Source organism: Macaca nemestrina, chromosome 2, assembly GCF_043159975.1.
Source record: "Macaca nemestrina isolate mMacNem1 chromosome 2, mMacNem.hap1, whole genome shotgun sequence".
Lineage (NCBI taxonomy): Eukaryota > Metazoa > Chordata > Mammalia > Primates > Cercopithecidae > Macaca > Macaca nemestrina.
Window position 1 is genome coordinate 84,307,685 of NC_092126.1, and position 22,434 is coordinate 84,330,118.

At 39.6% G+C, this 22,434-nt stretch overlaps 1 protein-coding gene across 4 annotated transcripts in view; it reads right to left on the bottom strand.

Moving 5' to 3' along the window:
* LOC105465688 (phospholipase D1) overlaps window positions 1-22,434 on the bottom strand; it is a 206,611-nt gene that overhangs the window by 49,394 nt on the left and 134,783 nt on the right. For all 4 annotated transcript variants that reach the window (XM_011714270.3, XM_071091242.1, XM_071091240.1 and 1 more), the window contains 3 exons: window positions 20,258-20,371; window positions 6,804-6,914; window positions 3,596-3,684 (listed from right to left, as the gene is read on the bottom strand). In XM_011714270.3, coding sequence (XP_011712572.2) covers window positions 3,596-3,684; window positions 6,804-6,914; window positions 20,258-20,371 — 314 coding nt within the window. The remainder of the gene's footprint in view (window positions 1-3,595; window positions 3,685-6,803; window positions 6,915-20,257; window positions 20,372-22,434) is intronic.

Genomic DNA, 22,434 nt, shown 5'->3' on the forward strand with positions numbered 1-22,434 from the left:
ATAGATGTGAGCTACCACACCTGCCCAAGATAAGCTTTTTAATTCTGCCTTTACCTTGCCCAGCACAAGCTCACAGAACACAAGCTCACAGATTTGAAATTAAGCAAAAATATGTTTTACAGTTGCAGTTAACATAGGGAGATTAACAAGAATGCAGAGATGCAGAGAGGGGGAAAAACGTAAAATATGTTTTGAGGATGTGTGTGTGTATCCATGGAAAGTCTAAATGTGTGACACATGTACCATTTTGAAAATGTGCCTCTCAAAAAAAATGAGACTATCGAGAGATCAGAGCTGAATGACACATGGTTTATTTGAAATTTGATGAATGAATTCCCCATTTTCCACAAAGCAAACTTGAAATTGCCAGTCTTTAATGTGCTCCATCAAACTCCAGTGTAAGATACAATCTGCAACAGGTGCTACTTTACCATACTGTTTAAAGTCACAGATCCCTTTTCCTTTCAGGAGCAGCTGATAAGATCACTGGGAAATGTTCCATCAGAAAATATCTTGAAGTTTCTTCTAACCCTAAAATGTTATAATTTTATTTACTTATTTATCTATTATTTATTTTGAGACAGAGTCTTGATCTGTCACCCAGGCTGGAGTGCAATGGCATGATCTCGGCTCACTGCAATCTCCGCATCCTACGTTCAAGACCACAGGAGCTTGAGTAGCTGGGACTACAGTCATGCACCATCAAGCCCAGCTAATTTTTGTATTATTAGTAGAGACAGAGTTTCACCACCTTGGTCAGACTGGTCTCAAACTCCTGACCTCAGTTGATCCACCCACCTTGGCCTCCCAAAGTACTGGGATTACAGGCATGAACCACCATGCCCAGCCTAATTTTATTATTTTAGAAGTCCAGATTTTTAAAGACAAATTACTACAGTAAAGAAAAATATTCTTTCAGGCTCCCAAACACTTAAAAACACATATTTGGGGCAGTATAAAATACGGATGCCGGACCCCACTCCAGGAAATTATGATCCATTAAGCCTGGAGGTGTGTTAAGCTCTCTGCAATCTTGCAAAAGTCAGTGGTGATTGTGATGCGTAGTCACGGGTGAGATCCACTGTACACCCTGCAGGATGTGATGGATGCTGTAGTGTGCTGCCTAGATCTTCTCACCATGGGATCAAGACAGCCATCCCATCAGCTATTGAGCATGTAGGCCACAGAACACTCACAGTGAAGTCCTCCAGGTATGAAAAGTATGGAGTCCTCCATAGGTGAAAGGGACCTGCTTCACTCAAGGTCATCCCCACTCCCTAGGATCAGCCTGCATCCAATGGTCAGTCAATAGGGGAAGGGAACTATAGGCCCAACACATTTGCCTCAGCTTGGGGAAGCCCTGAATGGGTTTTTAATCCTAACCATCAATGCATTAGAGTCATGTGAGGGGAAGCACTGGGTTGAAAGTCCAAAGATTTAGGCTCAAAGCTGTTTTTTACCTATTGCTGTTAGTGTTCTAAACAAGTCACATAACCTCTTGAATTTCGGTTTTTAATCCTAAAAATGGGAACAGCAGCAACAGCAATAATAACAATAACAACAACAAATACATGACCTACTCTCAAGAGTAGTTGTGAAGATTCTATGAGACAATGTAGTTATAAACTGTGAATCACATAAAATGCTGATAGTTACTGTTATAATATGTCCTTCAGTATAAAAGTCCCCGAATATTATGTGAAAAAAAGAGATCAAAGTACCACATGACACTGGAAGTAAAAAATGTTTTAATTCCCAAATGTATATGCACTTACTCTTCACTGCATGCATTCAATGACTTGAAGTAATGAAATATAATGGTTGTGTTTATGTGTTTATTCTGCTACTTTTACATGGAGCTGAAATCAGCCATAAAAAGAAATTGTACCTGGTGCCAAGACAATTCAATGTGGAAAGAATAGCCTTTTTGACAAATGGTACTAGGACAACTCTATATCCATCAACAAAAGAATAAAAAGTTGGGCCCCTAACTCACCCCATATATAAAAGGAAACAAAATGAGTCAAAGATCTAGATGTAGGAGCTAACACTATAAAATTCTCAGGAGAAAACAGGCATAAATCTTCATGATCCTAGGTCAGGCAGTGATTTCTTAGATAGCACTATCTATATTCCTTAGATGCCAAAAGAACAAGCGATACAAGGAAAAAAATAGAAGCTGATTAGCTTTTATCAAAATAAAAAATATTTTCCGTTTCAAATGACACCAGCAAGAAAGTAAAAAGACAAGCCGTCGAATGGGAGAAACTGGGAATCATGTATCTGATATGAGACTTGTATCTAGAATGTATAAAGAATTCTTACAACTCAACAACAAAAAGTCAAATAACCCAATGAACAAATGGGCAAGGGATCTGAGTAGATATTTCTCCATAGATAATACACAAATATCCAATAAGCACACACAAAAATGCTCAGTATCATTAGACATTAGGGAAATTCAAATGAAAACCACAATGAAATACCATTTCTAAAACGGTATTTCACGTCTACTAGAATGACTATAATCAAAGAGAGAGATAATAGTAACTATTGGCAAATACAGAGAAGCTAGACCTCTCATACACTGTGGGAATATAAAATGGCAGAGCCGCTTTGGAAGACAGTCTGGCAGTTCCTCAAAATGTTAAACATAGAGTTAGCTATAACCTGGCAATTCTACCCCTAGAGAAATGAAAATATATATCTGCACAAACACTAGTAAAGGATGTTTATAGCAGCATTATTCATAATAGGCAAAAAGTAGAAACAACCCAAATGTCCACCAACTAATGAATGAATAAATACGACGTGGTATATCCACGTCATGGAATATTATCTGGCAATAAAAAGAAATGAAATACTGATAAATGCTATAATACTGATGAGCTTCAAGAACATTATGCTAAAACAAAGAAATCAGTCATAAAAGACCACATACTGTGTGACTCCATTTATATGAAATGCCCAGACTAGGCAAATCTATAGAAAAAGAAAAATCAGTGGTAGCCAGGGGCTAAAAAACGAAGGAATGGGTAATGACTGCTAATGGGGTTTCTTTCTTGGTTGATAAAAATGTTCTAAAATTGATTAGGTGGTGGTTGTGCAACTCTGTGAATATACTAAAAATCACTGAATTCTATAGTTTAAGTGGCTGGATTGTACAGTATGTAAATTCTATCACAGCAAACCAATTATTAAAGAAATAATCCCATGAGCTGAATAAATATGACATATGGTAACAAGAATTTAAACATAACCCACAGCAAAATATTATGTCTATTTTGCTTTGTTTTTTAAGTGAACACAGCTCATAGTCTGCTATTAAATAAAAGAAATCACAAACCTCATGTGTGGGAAACAGACTGGCCAGGAAGAAATTTTTGTGCCCTGGAAGAATTCAAATTCCCTAGAAAGGGGACTAAAGAATTTTTAGCAACTGACTCAGACTGAAGGCATCAGTAACCTATTGCTGGCTGAACCAAATTTAAGCCTGCTAGGAAATGACAGTACTTTAAAAATGGGCCTTGCAAAGTCATTTTAGTAATAAATACAAGAACATCTGTAGCAAAAACTCCCAGCCAAAGGCTGTTACCTGTGAGCTTTCAGGATCCTCTGGGCAATGGCATCGCCTATCTTGTTGAACACAACTTTGTCATCAGCACAGCTTATGAAAAACTGGTTCTATGAGAAATAAACAAGACAATCATGTTAGTCTTTATTTTGTAAGCAGTACACGTAAGGACAATATGGTAAATAAAAAATACACTGATATATATTTTAAAATGTTTCACATAGCAGATGTGTTCTGATCATTGAAATCACATCAAGAAAGTCAATGACAGAATAAAAGCTGCCTCATCTCACTCTGGGTCTCATTTGATTCCAGGTCTTATCACCTATAACACTTAATCAAGTGGAAAGTTACACTATATTATTCCACCATGAGAATTCCTCATAGGTGATTTTCTAAATTACATTCTCAGAATACTTAGGAACATTGCAAATTCAATCAATAGGGAAATTAGTTTCTTTCAGATTCACACACTGTATACATTCTTATGATTAAAAATTCTATATTGGCAAACATCCTACCTCATGCTAAGCTTGCTTTTATAACAGGGTAGATGGCAAAAGCCTGGTCTAGTTTTCTCCACCCTTTCTCCATTATTTCCTGGTATCTGCTTTCACCTTGTCTTGTTTGTTTGGGTATCTTATTATCTCTGAACTTCTTTTTTTTTTTTTTTTTTTTTTGAGACGGAGTCTCACGCTGTTGCCCAGGCTGGAGTGCAGTGGCGCGATCTCGGCTCACTGCAAGCTCCGCCTCCCGGGTTCCCGCCATTCTCCTGCCTCAGCCTCCTGAGTAGCTGGGACTACAGGCGCCCGCCACCGCGCCCGGCTAATTTTTTGTATTTTTAGTAGAGACGGGGTTTCACTGTGGTCTCGATCTCCTGACCTTGTGATCCGCCCGCCTCAGCCTCCCAAAGTGCTGGGATTACAGGCTTGAGCCACCGCGCCCGGCATCTCTGAACTTCTATTTTAAGTAGCCTCAACTCTCTTTTGTATGTTGCATATATATAAGCCAGTTAATAAAATAAAATAAATGTTTTTTTCCTCTAAGTACTTCTGCTATTTATATATCTACAAAATAGTCTTTAAAACTGTTACTAGAAAACAAGTTACGACATTATCATAACAGTGCAAAAGATTTTGTTGCTGCATAAAGGAATGTTAAAAATTTGGTGCAAATATTATGAATATCATGTGTTCAAATAGAATAGATTGTTACAACGCATCTGTAATTTATAAGGACAATTATCACAAAGTAGTATTTGCTAATCATCTCAAGGTAAAGAGATATATATGTAACAACTCGTAATTATCATCCCTTTGCAGCATTATCATGTTTATGACTATATGAGCTTGTATACTTAAGTGCATAAATCTGTAAAATGCCTCCAGAAGACAAACTTATGGGAAGACACGGTGCAGAAAGTCTTTTGAGAATGTGATTCCCCTTAGGGCATCAGACAATCAAAATCTCAGTGGCAACCAAACCATGTTTCTTTTTCTGAATTCATATTATAAAGAAGCTTAGCATTCCTCAGCAGCTGTAAACACAGACTGGCTACATGTCGTGTCCTTTACTTCTCCTTTTTTGGAAGAGTCGGGTGAATGCTGACTGCTTATCTTGACTAGAGAAGTGTCAACCAGGTCTGTGTCCCAACATGTCTACCTACATGGCATTACTGACATCATTTAATACTACGGTCACATTAAAAAGAAAAACTGATTTTGTATTTATTTATTTATTTTTATTCATTATTTTATTTTATTTTATTTTATTTTTGAGAGAGTCTCACTTTTGTCACCCAGGCTGGAGTGCAATGGCTCAATCTCAGCTCACTGCAACCTTTGTCTCACGGGTTCAAGTGATTTTCCTGCCTCAGCCTCCCAGGTAGCTGGGATTACAGGTGCCCGTCACCACACCCGGCTATTTTTTTTATTTTTCATTTTTTTTTTTGTATTTTTAGTAGAGACGGGGTTTCACCATGTTGGCCAGGCTGGTCTCGAGCTGCTGAACTCAGGTGATCTGCCTGCCTCGGCCCCCCAGAGTGCTGGGATTACAGGCATAAGCCACTGTGCCCGGCCAGAAAAGCTGATGCTAATGCTGCTAAAAGGAGATGAAGCAAAAAGATTCTGGGCAATAGATGAGCCAGCCTTCATATCTTTACATCTCTATGGTATAATTGTTGAAATTAATAATACTAATAGCATTACTAAGCTCCAGACTTTATGCAGAGTTTGCTCATTTTCCACTAATGTCCTATATCTATTCCATGATGCCATTCAGGATACCACACTGCATTTAGCCAGCTAATATATTATATTTAACTTAGGTTTCTCTAGCCAGGCTCATGAAACAAATAAAGCTCCAATTCTTCCCTGCTTGTCTCTAATGAATTGTTGCTATTCAGAGTGGGAGAGAGCCAGGACCCAAGGGGAAGAAAAACAGGGCTAGAATGGTTTTCCTCAGTTAACCCATTCCCCTATCTACCTTTAAAACATTCATTGGGAAAGAAAAGACTTGAATAAAGAAGGAAATTACGCTATGATTTATTTTTTCCATTATTGTGACTTTTTATTTTCTCAGGGTTTTTCAAGTTCTCTGAACTATTTTTATATTCACTCTGAAGAGTAATTTAAGTTCCCAAGCTAAACTCAGTGTCCCCAGATTTTCTCATATACTCTAAAAATTCTGGAATGAAAAAAAGCTTCATAATGAATAGTAGTTCACACAGGATTGAAGAAGGTGGTACCTGCTCTTAATGTTCTCACATCTTCCTTTTCCATGTTCTTTTCCCTGCAGTCTCCCTACTCCGCCATGCCCAAACGAGTAGCATCCAGTGGTCTCTATTTTAGCAACTCACCCCTGTGTGTGCTCTCCTGAAATAGAACTTGCTTCACACTTAAACCCTCCAACCCAAGCGAAATCAAAACTTACATATCCATGTTGGGGTATTTCTGTCTAATACTATTACAGTGAGTTGATGATGCATTTTAATAGCAAAGATTTGGGAGACTCCCAATAGAGTCTTGAGTTAATGACAATGCAGAGCCAATTCCAGGTATGCTTGGGAGGTCAAAATCCAGGTGATATGAACTAGAGCTTCTCCAGCACGTTTCACATCTCAAAATGTACTCATTAATATGACAGGTCCTAAGTTTGGGGACTCTGAAATCTCGGCATGATATTTAAGGGAAGGCAGTTTCTCACATGAATTTACATGAGCAGGACTTACTTCGATATAGATATAGTGCCTGCTGTTCTCTATCACATGGACGTAAGCGGCATGGATGGACTCTTCATGGTACTTTATACCAGCAGACCAATCAGCAGCAGAGCGGAGCAACTATAAGGCAGCAATCAGAAATGAACAAGTATTAGCAATGGAGAGGACATCAGACATATTAATACAATGAAGTCACTCCTTTTTCTAGATGTCTGAATGACTACAGTGGCTTGAGTGTCTTGTGTGAACCAAAGGAGAGTAGTGGGGTGGGGAACGGGAGAAAGGAACTGGTCTTTAGATACAGTCCATAAGGAAGGTTCTCAGCTGGAAATCACATCCTGAATATACCCATTTTCATCCAGGATTATTTTCATTCAAAATTGGAAACCACAAATTGTGGTTTCTATAAAGACTATTTCAGAAGTACCTCTTCTGGTGGCTGTGAGTACCGTAACCATTTGTTTTCCTTTCCTATGACAGTCCCACAATTACACCAGAATCCCTGTTGTTCTGGTGTATTTATTTAGAGCACATATTTTCACTCTTAAAAGGGTACTGGTTTGGACCATATGATATGGCCATCCTAGCTCTGACTTAACAATGTGATTATTCCTTTTCCCCTAAATAGATATTGTTCAGATTAATACATTCTGAAAGGTAGTTCATTTAGGCATGTGATCTTCATTCTATCTTTAATTGGCTGTCTGTTCCATGGCACGCCACTTTAGTCTAAACTTTCTAATGGCATAATAAAGGAAATTAATCACAGGAAAGTGAACTGGGGCTCAGAGAAGCAAAGAAACTTGCATGGTGTCACAGAGGTACTAGCATCAGCCTCACAGCTTGAACTTGCTTTTTGTCATTCCATATCTGATGTTTTTCTACCATGCCACACTGCTTTGCCATTTCATCACATCTGTGTGTCATACCAGTCAATTTGGAGTTGATCCCATCACCTCAGATTAAACAGATCAAAGTGGAGCTCATGACTTTTTTCTCTAAACCATTTCCCATCTCAAATACCCCACTGGCCAGGGGCATACCATCATTCCATTAGTCTTTGGCATGCTCTTTGGCATGGCTCTTCTCCTTAGCGTCTGTATTCAATCTCACATCTACTTCTGTTTATTCTTTGGAGGGTTTCTCAGATTTGCTGCTTTCTCATCGCTCACACTGCCTCGCTCTATGCAGATACTCACCTGTCCAGGCTGGATTACTCGAGCTTCTTCTTGCTCAGACACCTGAATATAGGTTAAATATACTGATACAGAGCAGGACTGTCTAGGTTCCAAGCCCGGCTCAACTACTCTACTTACTAGCTGTTGATCATGTTTCTTAACCTCTTTGTGCCTCAGATTTTTGTTCTATAAAATGGAGTTCTACTTTACAGGGTCATAGAGAAGATTAACTGAATTACTGTGAAATGTGTAGTAGGAGGTCTGGAACCTATTAAGTGGTTATAAGTGTTATTATTAATGAGCATTAGAGGATGCGTTTGAGCTGTGGCAGGTTGTGTCAGGGATGCTGCAGAGCAGACTGTGGCTGTGCACAGGAGAGAGGACGAGAGAACATGGAAGGAAGGCGCTCTCAACACTCAGCAATAATTGGTCATCATTTTTTTTCAACATTCTAACTAGCATTGCAGAATGATGTTGGCATATAGTAGGTGCTTAAATAATAGCATGACACACAAAAGAATTACTATAAAAATAGACTTGCTATTTCTGGTTTGAAATGAATGTTAAAACTGTCCTTTATAAGGTCAACTGATACTGAAAATAAAAAGAGTGGCCCCATACTCATTAGGAATATAAAAAGCGATCCAATATATAACCAGTTCTATGTCTGCTGTATATAAAAGGCCTGGTAAAATTCTTGTTCAAATCAATAACTTTAAAATTGAAACTATAAGGCCATTACATCCCAAACTCACACTTACTAAAAATCACTGACTGTGCCATCCTCAGTAGTGTTATTTATTTGTCCAATATGAGTTATTTATTACAAAATATCGCCAAAGTATTAAAAAATTTATCAGATGAATATGTGCAACAAAATTTCAAAATTTAATTGTCAACATGAATATAGTAAATATCACAGAAGAGAACTCATGAGGAAAATTTAGATAAATATTATCCATACTGGAAAAATATCATGATTTTACATCATCTCCAAGGAGCTGCATTATTACTTATCAGGTAGAAATAACAAAGGTTGAAGAAATAGAAGTTTTAATTCTTAGTCCACTCAAATTAATGTTTAATTTTGTTACTAAGGAACATAGCACCGAAAATGCAGTCTACTTTGAGAAGATTCTCATGCTATTGATGTGATTCTATACAACTCTGGAGGCAATGTATACAAATGCAGAGTACCCTGGAAAGAAGGAAACCTCAAGGGGTTTTTGGTTTTTTTGTTTTGTTTTGTTTTGTTTTGTTTTTGTTTTTGAGAAGGAGTCTTGCTCTGTTGCCCAGGCTGGAGTGCAGTGGTGTGATCTCGGCTCACTGAAACCTCCATCTCCCAGGATCAAGTGATTCTCCTGCCTCAGCCTCCCAAGTAGCTGGGACTACAGGTGCGCGCCCCCATGCCCAGCTAATTTCTGTATTTTTAGTAGAGATGGGGTTTTGCCATGTTGGCCAGGCTGGTCTTGAACTCCTGACCTCAAGTGATCCACCCGCCTCAGCCTCCCAAAGTGCTGGGATTACAGGCGTGAGCCACCATGCCCGACCGGAATCTCCATTATGTTTAAATGCCTTGACCAAGGTGAAAGAGCATTTACATATCATTTAAATATCATGGAGGTTCAGTTTCCTCCACTATACAACTGAGACCTCTCCCCATCCCCTAAAGCTGCTGTGAAGAAAAAATGGCATAACAAACACAAAGTGATAATAATGGTATGTGGCACTTAGTACTAGATGTTCTATATATAGTATGTCTACCTCTATAAAAAGTTATACACAAAATTTATAACCCACCCTTGCTGGTAACATCTGAGTTTTTCCCTCAAATCCAAAAACCTTATACTTTCTTTCCTTTCTTACTCTCAAAATTTGCTCTGACTCAATAAACTCATTCACGTAAGATTCAATAAACTCATTCACATAAGATACACATGAGGAGAATTATGTCGATGTCAGCTTGCATATGAAGTCTAATAGTTTCAGAATGACTTCCTGGACAGCTGGGTTAAGAGGCAATTCTTGAAAGCAGGTGCACTGGGGAAGAAATCTGAGGTTGATCCTCAATGGCTTTCATGGAAGGGGACGCCTGAAGGTCACATATTTGCCATTTTTTCTGTGAAGGATAATGGTAAATGTTTCTCTATCTGTAGGCATTTAAGTATTTAAAATATGTAAAGCTTCAAGCCAAAAGAAGACCATTTTGTGGCCAGGGGTGGTGGCTCATGCCTGTAATCCCAGCACTTTGGGAGGCCAAGGTGGGCAGATCAACTGACGTCAGGAGTTCGAGACCAGCCTGGCCAACATGGCGAAATCCCATCTCTACTAAAAATACAAAAATTAGCTGGGCTTGGTGGTGCGTGCCTGTAATCCCAGCTACTTGGGAAGCTGAGACTGGAGAATTGCTTGAACCCAGGAGGCAGAGATTACAGTGAGCCGAGATCACACCATTGCACTCCAGCCTGGGTGCCAAGAGTGAAACTGCATCATAAAAGAAAAAAAAAGAAAAAAAAAGACCATTTTATGTATCAGCCTGTGGGAGAGCATAAGAGAAAGTGGAGGGGGCTCCCTGATGCCTATAAAACCATTGAGTATGAGGGGTTTCCTACCTCCTGAGGGGCTTCAGCATCATCTATCCCATTGCCTGAGTCCAATCCCATATCCTTTACTCACAATAAAAACTCATTAATAAAAAATGTCATCTTTTTGCGGCTAAACTTGAAACATATCTTTCGAGCAACACGGAAGAAAATCACTTGGGATCGTTATTCATTTACTACTATTCTAATTAGTTAAAATCTCCCTATCACCACAAGAAAAATGGAAAATATGAACCTTCTTGCTCTGCCTAGACCATTGAACCGCAGACAGGGAACCCTGAGGTTATATAAAAATCACCTTAACTGCTTTAAATGCTTGATGGCCTAGAAAGTTTTATCAACAGTCAAATAAGTCAAACCCATTGTATTAGTCCGTTTTCATGTTGCTAATAAAGACCTACCAGAGACTGGGTAATTTATAAAGGAAAGAGGTTTAATGGACTCACAGTTCCACATGGCTAGGGAGGCCTCACAATCATGGCAGAAGATGAAGGAAGAGAAAAGGAACATCTTACACGGCAGCAGGTAAGAGGGCATGAGCAGGGGAACTCCCCTTTATAAAATCATCAGATCTCATGAGACTTACTCACTATCATCAGAACAGCATGGGAAAGAGCTACCCCCATAATTCAATTACCTCCCACTGGGTCCCTCCCATGACATGTGGGGATTATTACATTTCAAGGTGAGATTGGGTGGAAACAGAGCCAAAACATATCACCCATTTTGATTGATTTCCTTTTGTTTTATTTTTTCACCTTTTCCATTGCCACTGAGATTTCCTTTTATTTTAAGTTTGGGATTTACTCTCTTCATTTTCTTCACTGACTTCACCAACTTGTCTTGCATTTCTGTTTTAAACCAATGTAACTGAGATAACCCCCAAACTGTTCCCTCACATGCAAAAATATAGCTTATCTTTACTGTCCCAAATGTACTGGGAATCGCAAATGTGAAAACATAATTTTAAAATATATAAAAATGGCATATTTCTGATTTTATGGTTTAGCCTCAAAGCTGTAACTTGGACTAGTCATTTTCCTCTGTGCTACGTCTTATTTTTTAACCTAAAATATAGCCTTCTCTTTAGCCACAATCCCTAATCACCTTCCATCCTATGGGCCCAAGTCAAATGTATGGATTAAATAACAGAAATTTATTTCTGAAGGAAAAACCTTTGGATCTTTCTTAGTATTTGTCCCAAATTCCCTTCCTTTCTCTCACCATAATGCTTTTATTCCCTATAAATTCAGCACATATATGAATTCCTTTTTATTTCCCTGAGATTCCAAGTCCATCATGGAACAAAGATCGTTTAGGACAAAAGCACTTTTAAATGTTCCACCAGCAGAGGCCAACTGTGTAGAAGCTCACAAGTGGTATGTGTTGGGGAGAGAAGGGAATCCTCTGATTGTTGGGCCTTTTCCTTCCAGTCTGTACTGAGGAGAACAGCAGGCAACGAGCATCAGCAAACTGACCTAGTTCAAGAACCTGTCTCATCTTATCAAGCTCTTTCTTTTCATAGCCACTTTTCTAGTTGAGTGTCAGCCACTCATATCACAGTGTGTAGTTATTCACATAAGATGATTCCTTTCCGGAACAAAAGAGAAAAGTTAATCTTGAAGCTGAAGGACAGAAAGAAAAGGTAATTATTGAAGAATAGGACTTAAAGTGAAAGAAGTCCTAGGAAACACAGTATTAGTTGGGTGCTGTTGGGAGCCAGAAATAAGCAAAAGGAGAGTTTGGGATGGATTTGGGGCTGTGGCAACACAAGGTGACACCCAAAGACAAATAGGACATGAAGCTTTGCTCTGCTAGAGCCCCAGTGGTTACAACCATCTTTGTGTCTTACTGGAAACAGTATCCATGGCTAATTAACCTCAGGCACTGAAGCCAAACTGCTTAGAAGCAAGTCATCCCTACCAGTTACTGTTTTTTTTTCTTTTTGAGATGGAGTCTCTGACTCCCAGGATGGAGTACAATGGTGTGATCTCAGCTCACTGCAACCTCCGCCTCCCACATTCAAGCAATTCTCCTGAGTTGCTGGGATTACAGGCCCACGCCACCATGCCCAGCTAATTTTTGTATTTTTAGTGGAGATGGGGTTTCAATATATTGGCCAGGCTGGTTTCGAACTCCTGATGCAGGTGATCCGCCCGCCTTGGCCTCCCAAAGTGCTGGGATTACCGGCATGAGCCACTGCACCAGACCCCCACTAGTTACTGTTATTTTAACCTCTCATAGTCTTAGTTTCCTCATCTGTAGAAACAGGTTGCACAGGAGTTTAGCTTACAGACTGCTGAATGTATGTGAGATAATCCACAAAGGGTTAACACAGTGCCAAGCACATAGCAAATGCTCTGTTCATATCAGCTCTTCCAGCCAAGACCCACAGTAACACTCACAAATGCGTTAGTCCATGAAGGCCTGGCCCATACGTGGAAAACAACTTCCATGGTAAATAACTTCCATGGAAATGGACAAAGTGGATTCCTTTTACCCCCACCTGCTCACTTTATTCTTCACCTATCTACTTTATTCTCTCACACCATTCTGCAATACAAAACATTTTGCTGTCTTTTCAGATCTCACAGATCCTTTGGAATATCCTTTAGACATTTATTCCAAGTGTGAAAACAATTTTTTTCAGTGGTATAATTCGGATGTTATTTATACTTCCTTGAAAATTTTCTTTTTTTCCCTCCCTCTCTCCCTCTCTCCTTTATCCCTTTCCTCCTTTCTTTCTCATTTTTTCTTCCTTCCCTTCTTTGTTCCTCCCTCCCTTCCTTCTTTCCTTCTTTTCCCTCAAATAGGACTGAAGACTCGATTCCAGTAGAGTTATTTCCATATAGGCAGGAATTCTCAGCACGATTGTCCAAGGAAAGGTTTCTATTAGGAGCTTTAAAAAGATTCCCATGTGTTGACCCCATGTTGATGCCGACATGGCATTCAGCATTTTCTTTCACCTTAACAGACATGTCAAATATTCTCTGTCTTTATAACGTATCTTAAATGCCATTAAGACCATTCTGAAACCGAGTTTATTCTAGTTTCTTCACCTTCTCTGTGCAGAAGCAGTTTCAGAACCATCTCTCCCACTTCCTCCTGCTACCCATGCCTTTTCCTGCCATTTCTTCTCTGAGTGCTCTTGGCAGGCTTCTGAGAAGGCCCAGCACTGAGGGGTAACACCCAAGATTATTTTAAAAGTACAGTGGAAGCTGCTGAAGTCAGCTATCAGGTCTAGATGACTTTTTCAGAAGCAGCAATTCGTGCTTATGGGCAGGCATCCACACTGCCTGCCGTAGCTCCCTTCTCCCTGGTTGGCTGTGTCTCCCCTCTGTGGAATTGCCAGTGGTGTGTGACCAATGTTTCTGTATTAAAAAAATTAGCAACTAAGTGCCCTTCTCCAGACAAAAGAATAACTTGAATTTTATCTATTATTTACTTTATTATGTCAAATACTCTTTCTCCCCATTCCAATAGATTTATGGCATAAAAATTTCTATCCCTAGAACTAGCCTGGTGACCTACCCAGAGAAATGTTAACTTCTTTGTTGCAAACTATTTTTTTGTTTTTTACACGAGTTTTGCTCTGTCATCTAGGCTGGAGTGCAGTGGTATAATCTCGGCTCACTGCAACCTCCACCTCCTGGGTTCAAGCGATTCTCCTGCCTCAGCCTCTCAAGTAGCTGTGATTACAGGCATGTGCCATAACGCCCAGCTAATTTTTGTATTTTTAGTAGAGATGGGGTTTCGCCATGTTGGCCAGGCTGGTCTCGAACTCCTGACCTCAAGTAATCCACCCACCTCAGCCTCCCAAAGTGCTGGGATTACAGGCCTCAGCCACTGCGCCTGGCCTGTTGCAAACTTTTGAAACACTAGGGAAAGCATGAAGGCTATTTTTGATGGAACTCAAACTGGTATACTCTTCTAAATGCTTTGCATGTATTAATTTAACCATCACCACAATCCTATGAGACAGACAGTGTCATTTATGTTTTTTAAATGAATGGAACACGCTGAAGAGTGAAGTAATTTTCCCAAGGTTACACAGCTCTTATGTCACAGAGCTGAGATGTTAACAGTCTGGCTCTAGAATCTATCCCTTATTTGCTACCTTATATTTTTCTTCACAATTAAATAAGCTTGTGGCTTCTAAGTTACATTATGAACAATCAGCTATGTTAAAATCTTGTTCTCACTCATATGTGGGGGCTTAAAAAGTCAATCTCATGCAAGAAGATAGAAGAATGATAGAAACTAGAGGCTGGGAAGGGTGTGTGTAGGGGGGTACAGGGAATAGGGCGGAGATAAAGAGAGGCTGGTTAATGGGTACAAACAGTTAGAAGGAATAAGTTCTAGTACTCAATAGCAGAGCAGGTTGACTATAGTTAACAACAGTGTGTTGATATTTCAAAAGAGCTGGACGAGAGGACATGAAATGTTCCAAACACATAGAAATAACAAAAGATTTGAGATGATGACACTCCAAATACCCTGACTTGATCATTACACAGTCTGCATGTCACAAAATATCACATGTACCCCACCAACATGTACAAATACAATGTATCAATAATAATTAAAAATAAACAAAAAATCAAAAAATACATTTCCTTCTTAGTATTGCTATAATAACTATGTTAAAAGCTATGCAAACAACAATAATCCTGAGGAAAAATTTTATTACATTTCTCAACTGGGTAACAGTCATTTGGCTACTGTCATGATAGCTGAGATCCAAAGGTTTGAGAATGTGACAACAAACTCTTTAAAAATTAAATAGCCTCCCACACAGCCAGGTGCCTGTCTCCTTGCTCCTTCTGGATTTTTTTGAAAGACCAGAGTTTGGACTAGATTACCACTCTTGCCCTCTAAGCACCATACATTCACAGCTTGAAAAACCAGTGTCTGAAAAGATAAATAACGATTCCAGCCAGTAAATAGTGTGAAGAAAGTGAAACAATATCATGATCACAACTTCACAGAAAAGGAGAAACGTAGGGGGATAATGTTTTGTTCGTTCGTTCGTTCGTTCGTTCGTTTGCTTGTTTTCAAGTTTCTGGCCATCTCAGACTTTCCTGTCTTCAAAAAGATATACTTCCTGGCTATCTCCACTATTTCACCCTACAGTTAGTTCATCATTTCTGAAAAACATCTACTACAAACCAGGAGGGCTCCAGGTTTTGCTAGGTGTCACACTTTGAAAACTAGGGGAGGCCTCTTTAACAAAATCAATGCAGACTTACAAATATAAAACTGGGAACAGGTCTAGAAAAGGCCTGGGCAGCTGAGAGTCCTAAAGCTAAGCAAGGGCCTGAAGCTACAAGGAATATGAGTTCCTGAAGTGAGCAATTCATTCCCTACTCACAGCCTTAACTCCAGTCAGTCTGTAGGAGATTTTACTTTAGGCACTGAGATGGCAAAGAGTTAATTATAGATATAGCAAGTTTTCAGGACCAGAGGAGTAAAATAAATTATAATCTTATAATCTTGGAATTTAAGAGTTCATCAGTGATGTCCTATTTTCTTAAGTCTTATCCTTCCTTTTAATTTTTGTCCTATTTATCACTGCCATATGATTAAATGTATCTATGATGTTTTAATTTGCTTACATATTTTCCTTTTCTTTCAAAAATCCATAGAAACAAGTTTAACGATCAAGGTACAAATTCTGAGCAAAGGCTTCTATTTCTATTTACTGATAAATGTCATTCTAACTACTTTAAAAATTAAGAAGTGTATTTTGGTGGCCATTTGAGTTCTATTTTGTGAGGGATCATAGCTATAGCAGAAGGATTAAGTAGACAGTCATTAACACTTGTACTTTGAATGATACCTCATGTATGAAAGACGATGAATGAAAATTTTCCCTTTAAATGTCTGAAGGGACTCAGATCAGATTCATACCAAACATAAGGCTTTCAGATGACAAAACTGGACTCAGGGAGGGGGAATGGCATGCTGAGGCCACATGCTGCTGTACAGTCTTCATACCACACCACCTTGTGTGCTTTCATGATTTGTTAGTGTTAAAATGCATTTTATTATATTTAGCTGGATATTTCCAGCAGCACTGCCTAGCGACACTTTTATATACTCATTTTATACACCCATTATCATGCTGCAAAATTTATAGCACCCAGAACTAGATGTACTACAGGAGCTACCCGAGTCCTTTGGTGATCTCAATTAGTGCCCTGGCCCATCAGTCATGACACAGTTCCTATGGTTCTTTGGAGACTTTGTGACACCAAACTAATTATCTTTAACTTTTTCCTCTGTCCTGAATTTTCAGTTAGTTCCTAGTCGTGATGTCCCTTTGTCTCTTTCCTCAAAAATATCTCCTATTTGTCCCTTCTCTTCATTTCTAGTTTAGATCTTAATTGTATTTCAGAATTACTTTAACAGCCACTTCACTTGTTCCCTTGCTCTCATTCTCTCTCTAGTCTAATAAGTTCTTCACGTGTATAAACTTTTGGTCTCAAGGTATTTGTTTGGAAAGATGAAAACAGATAAGAATGCATAAAACAAGAGATTCTCTGTCAAATAAGCTTGGGAAATGCTCACATCATATTCCCTCTTAGTGGTTTCATAATACACTGTAGCGTAACAAAGGAGCTAAGGAGACCTGTTTTAAAGAATTCTACAAAGCCTTATCTGTCCATAGAAATCTTTGTGGAGTAGTTATCAGCATCTCACAGGTAAATTCAGTTTGGAAAACTCTCTCCTTAATCTTCATAGAACATTCATGTATCATGCTTCTTGCGCAATTAAAAAAAAAACCATCCAAAGTTCACTAGCGCTTCCGATACCAGGTCCAAATTCACTAGGCCAGCACTCCAGGCGCAGCCCCCACCCCGCCCCCACCCCCGCCCCGGCCTTATGCCATCTAACTTCATCAGAGCCTCTCTTAGAGGGAATGGGTTACTGTAGTCAGTCCTCTTGTCTTCTAAGCAAGTAGGATTATTCCTTAGAGCGGACACCCAGTTCTGTCGCTCTGGATTTCCAAACTCATAGCATGCTGGTCCTTACTTTCACACCAACATTTACTCAGAGGCCGTATCTTGCACTGTTAACTGAATTGTTCATCTCAGCTATCTCTCCCCAGCTAACTAAGTTTCCAGAGGCAGAGAACTCCTTTGCTGTCTACCCCCTTGACACCCAAGTGTGCTTTGATGACTTCACCATGTAAACGGACAACACTTAGTAAACATACGTTGGCTGAATAAATGAATGAACGAACGAATGAATAAGCTTTGTTAAATATCCTTGGCTTTGTAGATTCCTGAATCCAGGTCACCTGAACATATGAGGGATTAATATATGAGCTTATCAGATCTAGTCTCATTTCTTTTATTTTTTATTTTTATTTATTTATTTTTTTTTCTAGACAGTCTCGCTCTGTTGCCCAGGCTGGAGTGCATGGGTGCAATCAAGGCTCACTGCAGTCTCCGCCTCCTGGGCTCAAGCAATCCTCCTGCTTCAGCCTCCTGGGTAGCTGGGACCACAAGCATGTGCCACCATGCCTGGTTAATTTTTTAAAAACTTTTTGTAGAGATGGGGTCTCACTATGTTGCCCAGGCTGGTCTTGGACTCCTAGGCTCAAGCAATCCTCCTGCCTTGGCCTCCCAAAGTGCTGGGATTCTAAGTGTGATCCACCACACCCAGTCTAGTGTCATTTCTCACACAACATCGGTGATGTGGAAAAAGTGAACAAAGAGAAGCATCTTATAGAGTATCTATCGACCTCACCAGACAGCAGGATGAGACTATGTGAGTCAGGACTTCACCAACAGTGAAGTGGAAAATATATGCATATGCAACACTATGCTAAAACTTTCTTCATTGATTACAAAAATACTTAATTCCCAGCAATCCATTTTCAGCAGATACTTATTAACATCAGCTAACTGATAAATTGACCATGACGTCAATAATAACGCAAGTTCAAATCTTAAATTCTTATTTTCCTAATAACAAGTTTCTTATTTTATATTCTAGCATGGGTAGTTTTTTCTCCTCCACGTAGAATAAAATTAAACAGGTTCATAAAATATTCATCAGCTTACATATAAATCATAGCTATCTATGCCTCTGAGTTTAAATTAGTTTTCTTTTTAGCCTGGGATGACTAGTATTTGCCGCTGATATTTCTCTCAAGCCGTGTCTCTTTTTTTTTTTTTTGAAACAGTCTTACCCTGTCGCCCAGGCTGGAGTGCAGTGGCGCAGTCTTGGCTCACTGCAACCTCTGCCTCCTGGGTTCAAGCGATTCTCCTGCCTCAGCCTCCCGAGTAGCTGGGATTACAGGCGCATGTCACCACGCCCAGCTAATTTCTTGTTTTTAGTAGAGACAGGGTTGGCCAGGCTGGTTGCGAACTCCTGACCTCAGGTGATCCACCTGCCTCGGCGTTCCAAAGTGCTAGGATTACAGGCGGGAGCCACCGTGCTGGCCTTTTTTTAAAAAAAATGTTCTATTATTTGATCTACAGTCTGAAATGTCTGATTTCTTATATACACATACCTCCAATTGCACACGATGCAAAATAACTGATTTAGGCACTTCATTTATTTATTTTATTTTATTTTATTTTGAGACGGAGTCTCGCTCTGTCGCCCAGGCTGGAGTGCAGTGGCCGGATCTCAGCTCACTGCAAGCTCCGCCTCCCGGGTTTAGCCATTCTCCTGCCTCAGCCTCCCGAGTAGCTGGGACTACAGGCGCCCGCCACTTCACCCGGCTAGTTTTTTGTATTTTTTAGTAGAGACGGGGTTTCACCGTGTTAGCCAGGATGGTCTCGATCTTCTGACCTCGTGATTCGCCCGTCTCGGCCTCCCAAAGTGCTGGGATTACAGGCTTGAGCCACCGCGCCCGGCCGGCACTTCATTTATATAATCATGTTCCCTAGGATCCATGTCTGCATTATATAGTCCCTACTGATGATATGTAGCAGTAGCAGGCTGCTGGACTTTACTTAAACAATTCTTCTGATGCCCATAGTGATGACTTCAAACAAAAAGCAACGCCAAAGGTGGCCCATCCTACTTCTGTCCCCACATGATCTCAAGATATTTGAGCTGTAGTTGGTAAAGGAAGCAGACTGGGTAACACTGGACTAGACTAGGATTTCAAGGTCCACCTCTGTTGATAAGCAGCTGGCCGGCCCTAGATAGGCCTCAGAGCCCCACGAGGTCTGAATTTTATTTGTAGTTTGAGATGGTTAAACTGGATGTGGTAAACTGTTGTGACTCTATTAAGACAAATCCTTATTCCATTAAAAGGGCCTCTAGAAGACATTTGGTTAATCAGGAACTAAAATTAGATTGAACTACAACTAGCTTCCTAGCTGCTAAGTTTCAGCCACATTCCTGGTGCTTAGGCAGTATCAGGTCCAGGTTTACTGGGAATCACGTTGCTAGGGTCACTTCAGAAGGAATTACAGGAATAGCCTTTCCTTGGCGGTGGCCTTTTCTAAGGACATGCATTTATTATATTTATAAGAGTTTTAAAAAGAGACTAGACTGAATCCATTTAACATAGGAAATCTAAGTGTTAAAAGGTCCATTTAGTTTTGCCTTAGAAAAGCAGTCATTGAAAAATCTGAAGCCAATGTAACAGGCCCTTGGTCCAATAACAGTAATTTTACTCGGTAGCATTTTGTCAAAAAGAAAAGCCAGAACTTACCTGTACGTTAGCATGGACAGACCCAGGTACTTGATATCTCAACTCATGGGCTGTTGTTTGAGACTTTGGAAGCAGAAAAGGATAAGAAAGGGACCGATATTTTGATTTCATAATCTAAAATAAAGAAAAAGGGATAAAAAATATTCAAATGAGAAAAAAGATTCATTCTCCCTACTTTGTGATTATAAAATAAATTTATGGCAGGGCGCAGTGGCTCACACTTGTAATCCCAGCACTTTAGGAGGCCAAGGAGTGGGGATCACCTGAGGTCAGGAGTTCAAGATCAGCCTGGCCAACATGGTGAAACCCCCATCTCTAGTAAAAATGCAAAAATTAGCCAGGCATGGCGGCGGGCACCTATAATCCCAGCAACTCAGGAGGCTGAGTCAGGAGAATCACTTGAACCTGGGAGGCAGGGGTGCAGTGAGTTGAGATTTCACCATTGCACTCCAGCCTGGGTGACAACAGTGAAGAGTGAATCTCCATCTCAAAAAAAAAAAAAAAAGAAATTCAGGTTAATTTGAAAAAGAAAAAGAAAAATGTTAATGGACATTTCTAAGTGAAGGGCTACAGATTATTTGTGTTTGTTTTCTATTTCTCATAGTCCTGTTTTTACCTTTTGTAGGGGACGTATTGTTTTATATTTATAAAGACAGGTTAAATATAATCTGTAGTTATAGACGTTTATAATTGCAAAAATGAGACTATTGTTTTATAAACTAATTTTTTACTGATTATATTCTACATATCTTGCCACAGCAATATAGTGGGATATCATTATTTTTAATAACTTCATAGTAAAATGGTATAAAAGAATCATTTGTTTAACAAATTCCTATTAGTAAGGATTTCTGTTATTTCTAATTTTATTTGAATTATTAGAAGCCATATCAAAATAAATTACCTTATTGGATTACAGCTTTAGTTTGAATACCTGGAAATAGTTTTTCTGGATCAAAGTCTTTAAGAAAGACTTATTGGTGTTGTACCAATTTATCCTCCCTGGGGCAGCGTGTATGAGCATACCACAAAAACCACCCCAAACCTAACTACAGGTATTAGCAGAGATTTTTGTCTTTGCCAGTACAGCAAGTTAAAAGTAACACCCCATTTGTTTATTAATCCATCTCCCCTAAATTTTCGTTAAAAAATTTCCATTAGAATGTCCACTAAATTTTTATAATCCTCATGTGAATGAAAAACAAAGTGAGAGTCTAAGTGGTTGATAAAACTAAATTCTTTTTCAAAATGACCAAGGGGAATCATGCCTCATTATCACTTCAAGTAAATAAAGTGAAACTTTAAAAACACCTGAATATGTACCTTCTTTCTTTCTTTTTTTTTTTTTTTTTTTTTTGAGACCAAGTTTCGCTCTGTCCCCCACGCTGGAGTGCAATGGCGTTCTCTCGGCTCACTGCAATCTCAGCGTCCTGGGTTCAAGTGATTCTCCTGCCTCAGCCTCCAGAGCAGCTGAGATTACAGGCACCCACCACCATGCCCAGCTAATTTTTGTATTTTAGGAGAGATGGGGTTTCACCATGTTGGTCAGGCCAGTCTCGAACTCCTGACTTCAGGTGATCCACCCGCCTAGGCCTCCCAAATTGCTGGGATTACGGTCGTGAGCCACCGAGCCCAACCTGAATGATACGTACTTAACTTATGAATGTTAGGTTTGAATGTTAGGTCAAGTTCTTACAAGTAATGAGGACACAATCTGGAGAAAAGGAAAATGGCCCTACCTTCTTAATATTGCTTGGTTTGCTCAGAACCAGCTCTCAGAATCCTGTACCAATATAAACCCATTGCAGTTCCAGGATTGGACGGGACTTTAAAGCTCAAGCCCTCTCATCTAAACAAGGCTCCCATCCCGCTATAACAGCCCTGCAAATGACTACCGAGCCCGGGCTACTAAATGCTTGGTCAACACTGTGTCCAAGATATTTTAACAAAATTAAACAAAATTAAACAAAATTAAAATCAGGACCCACACAGCAGCACCTATCCCTAGGCACTCTGAATTGTCTATGGTGTGGACATTCAGAAATGTTTCCCTCTTTTTTTGCCCAGATGCCCAGGCACCCTGACATCAATGGAGCCAACAGCAGAGCGGTGACATAGTTGTGGCCGCGACAATCTCTTCTTGCCAACAGCCTCCTCTGAACCTCTTCTCTAGTTAG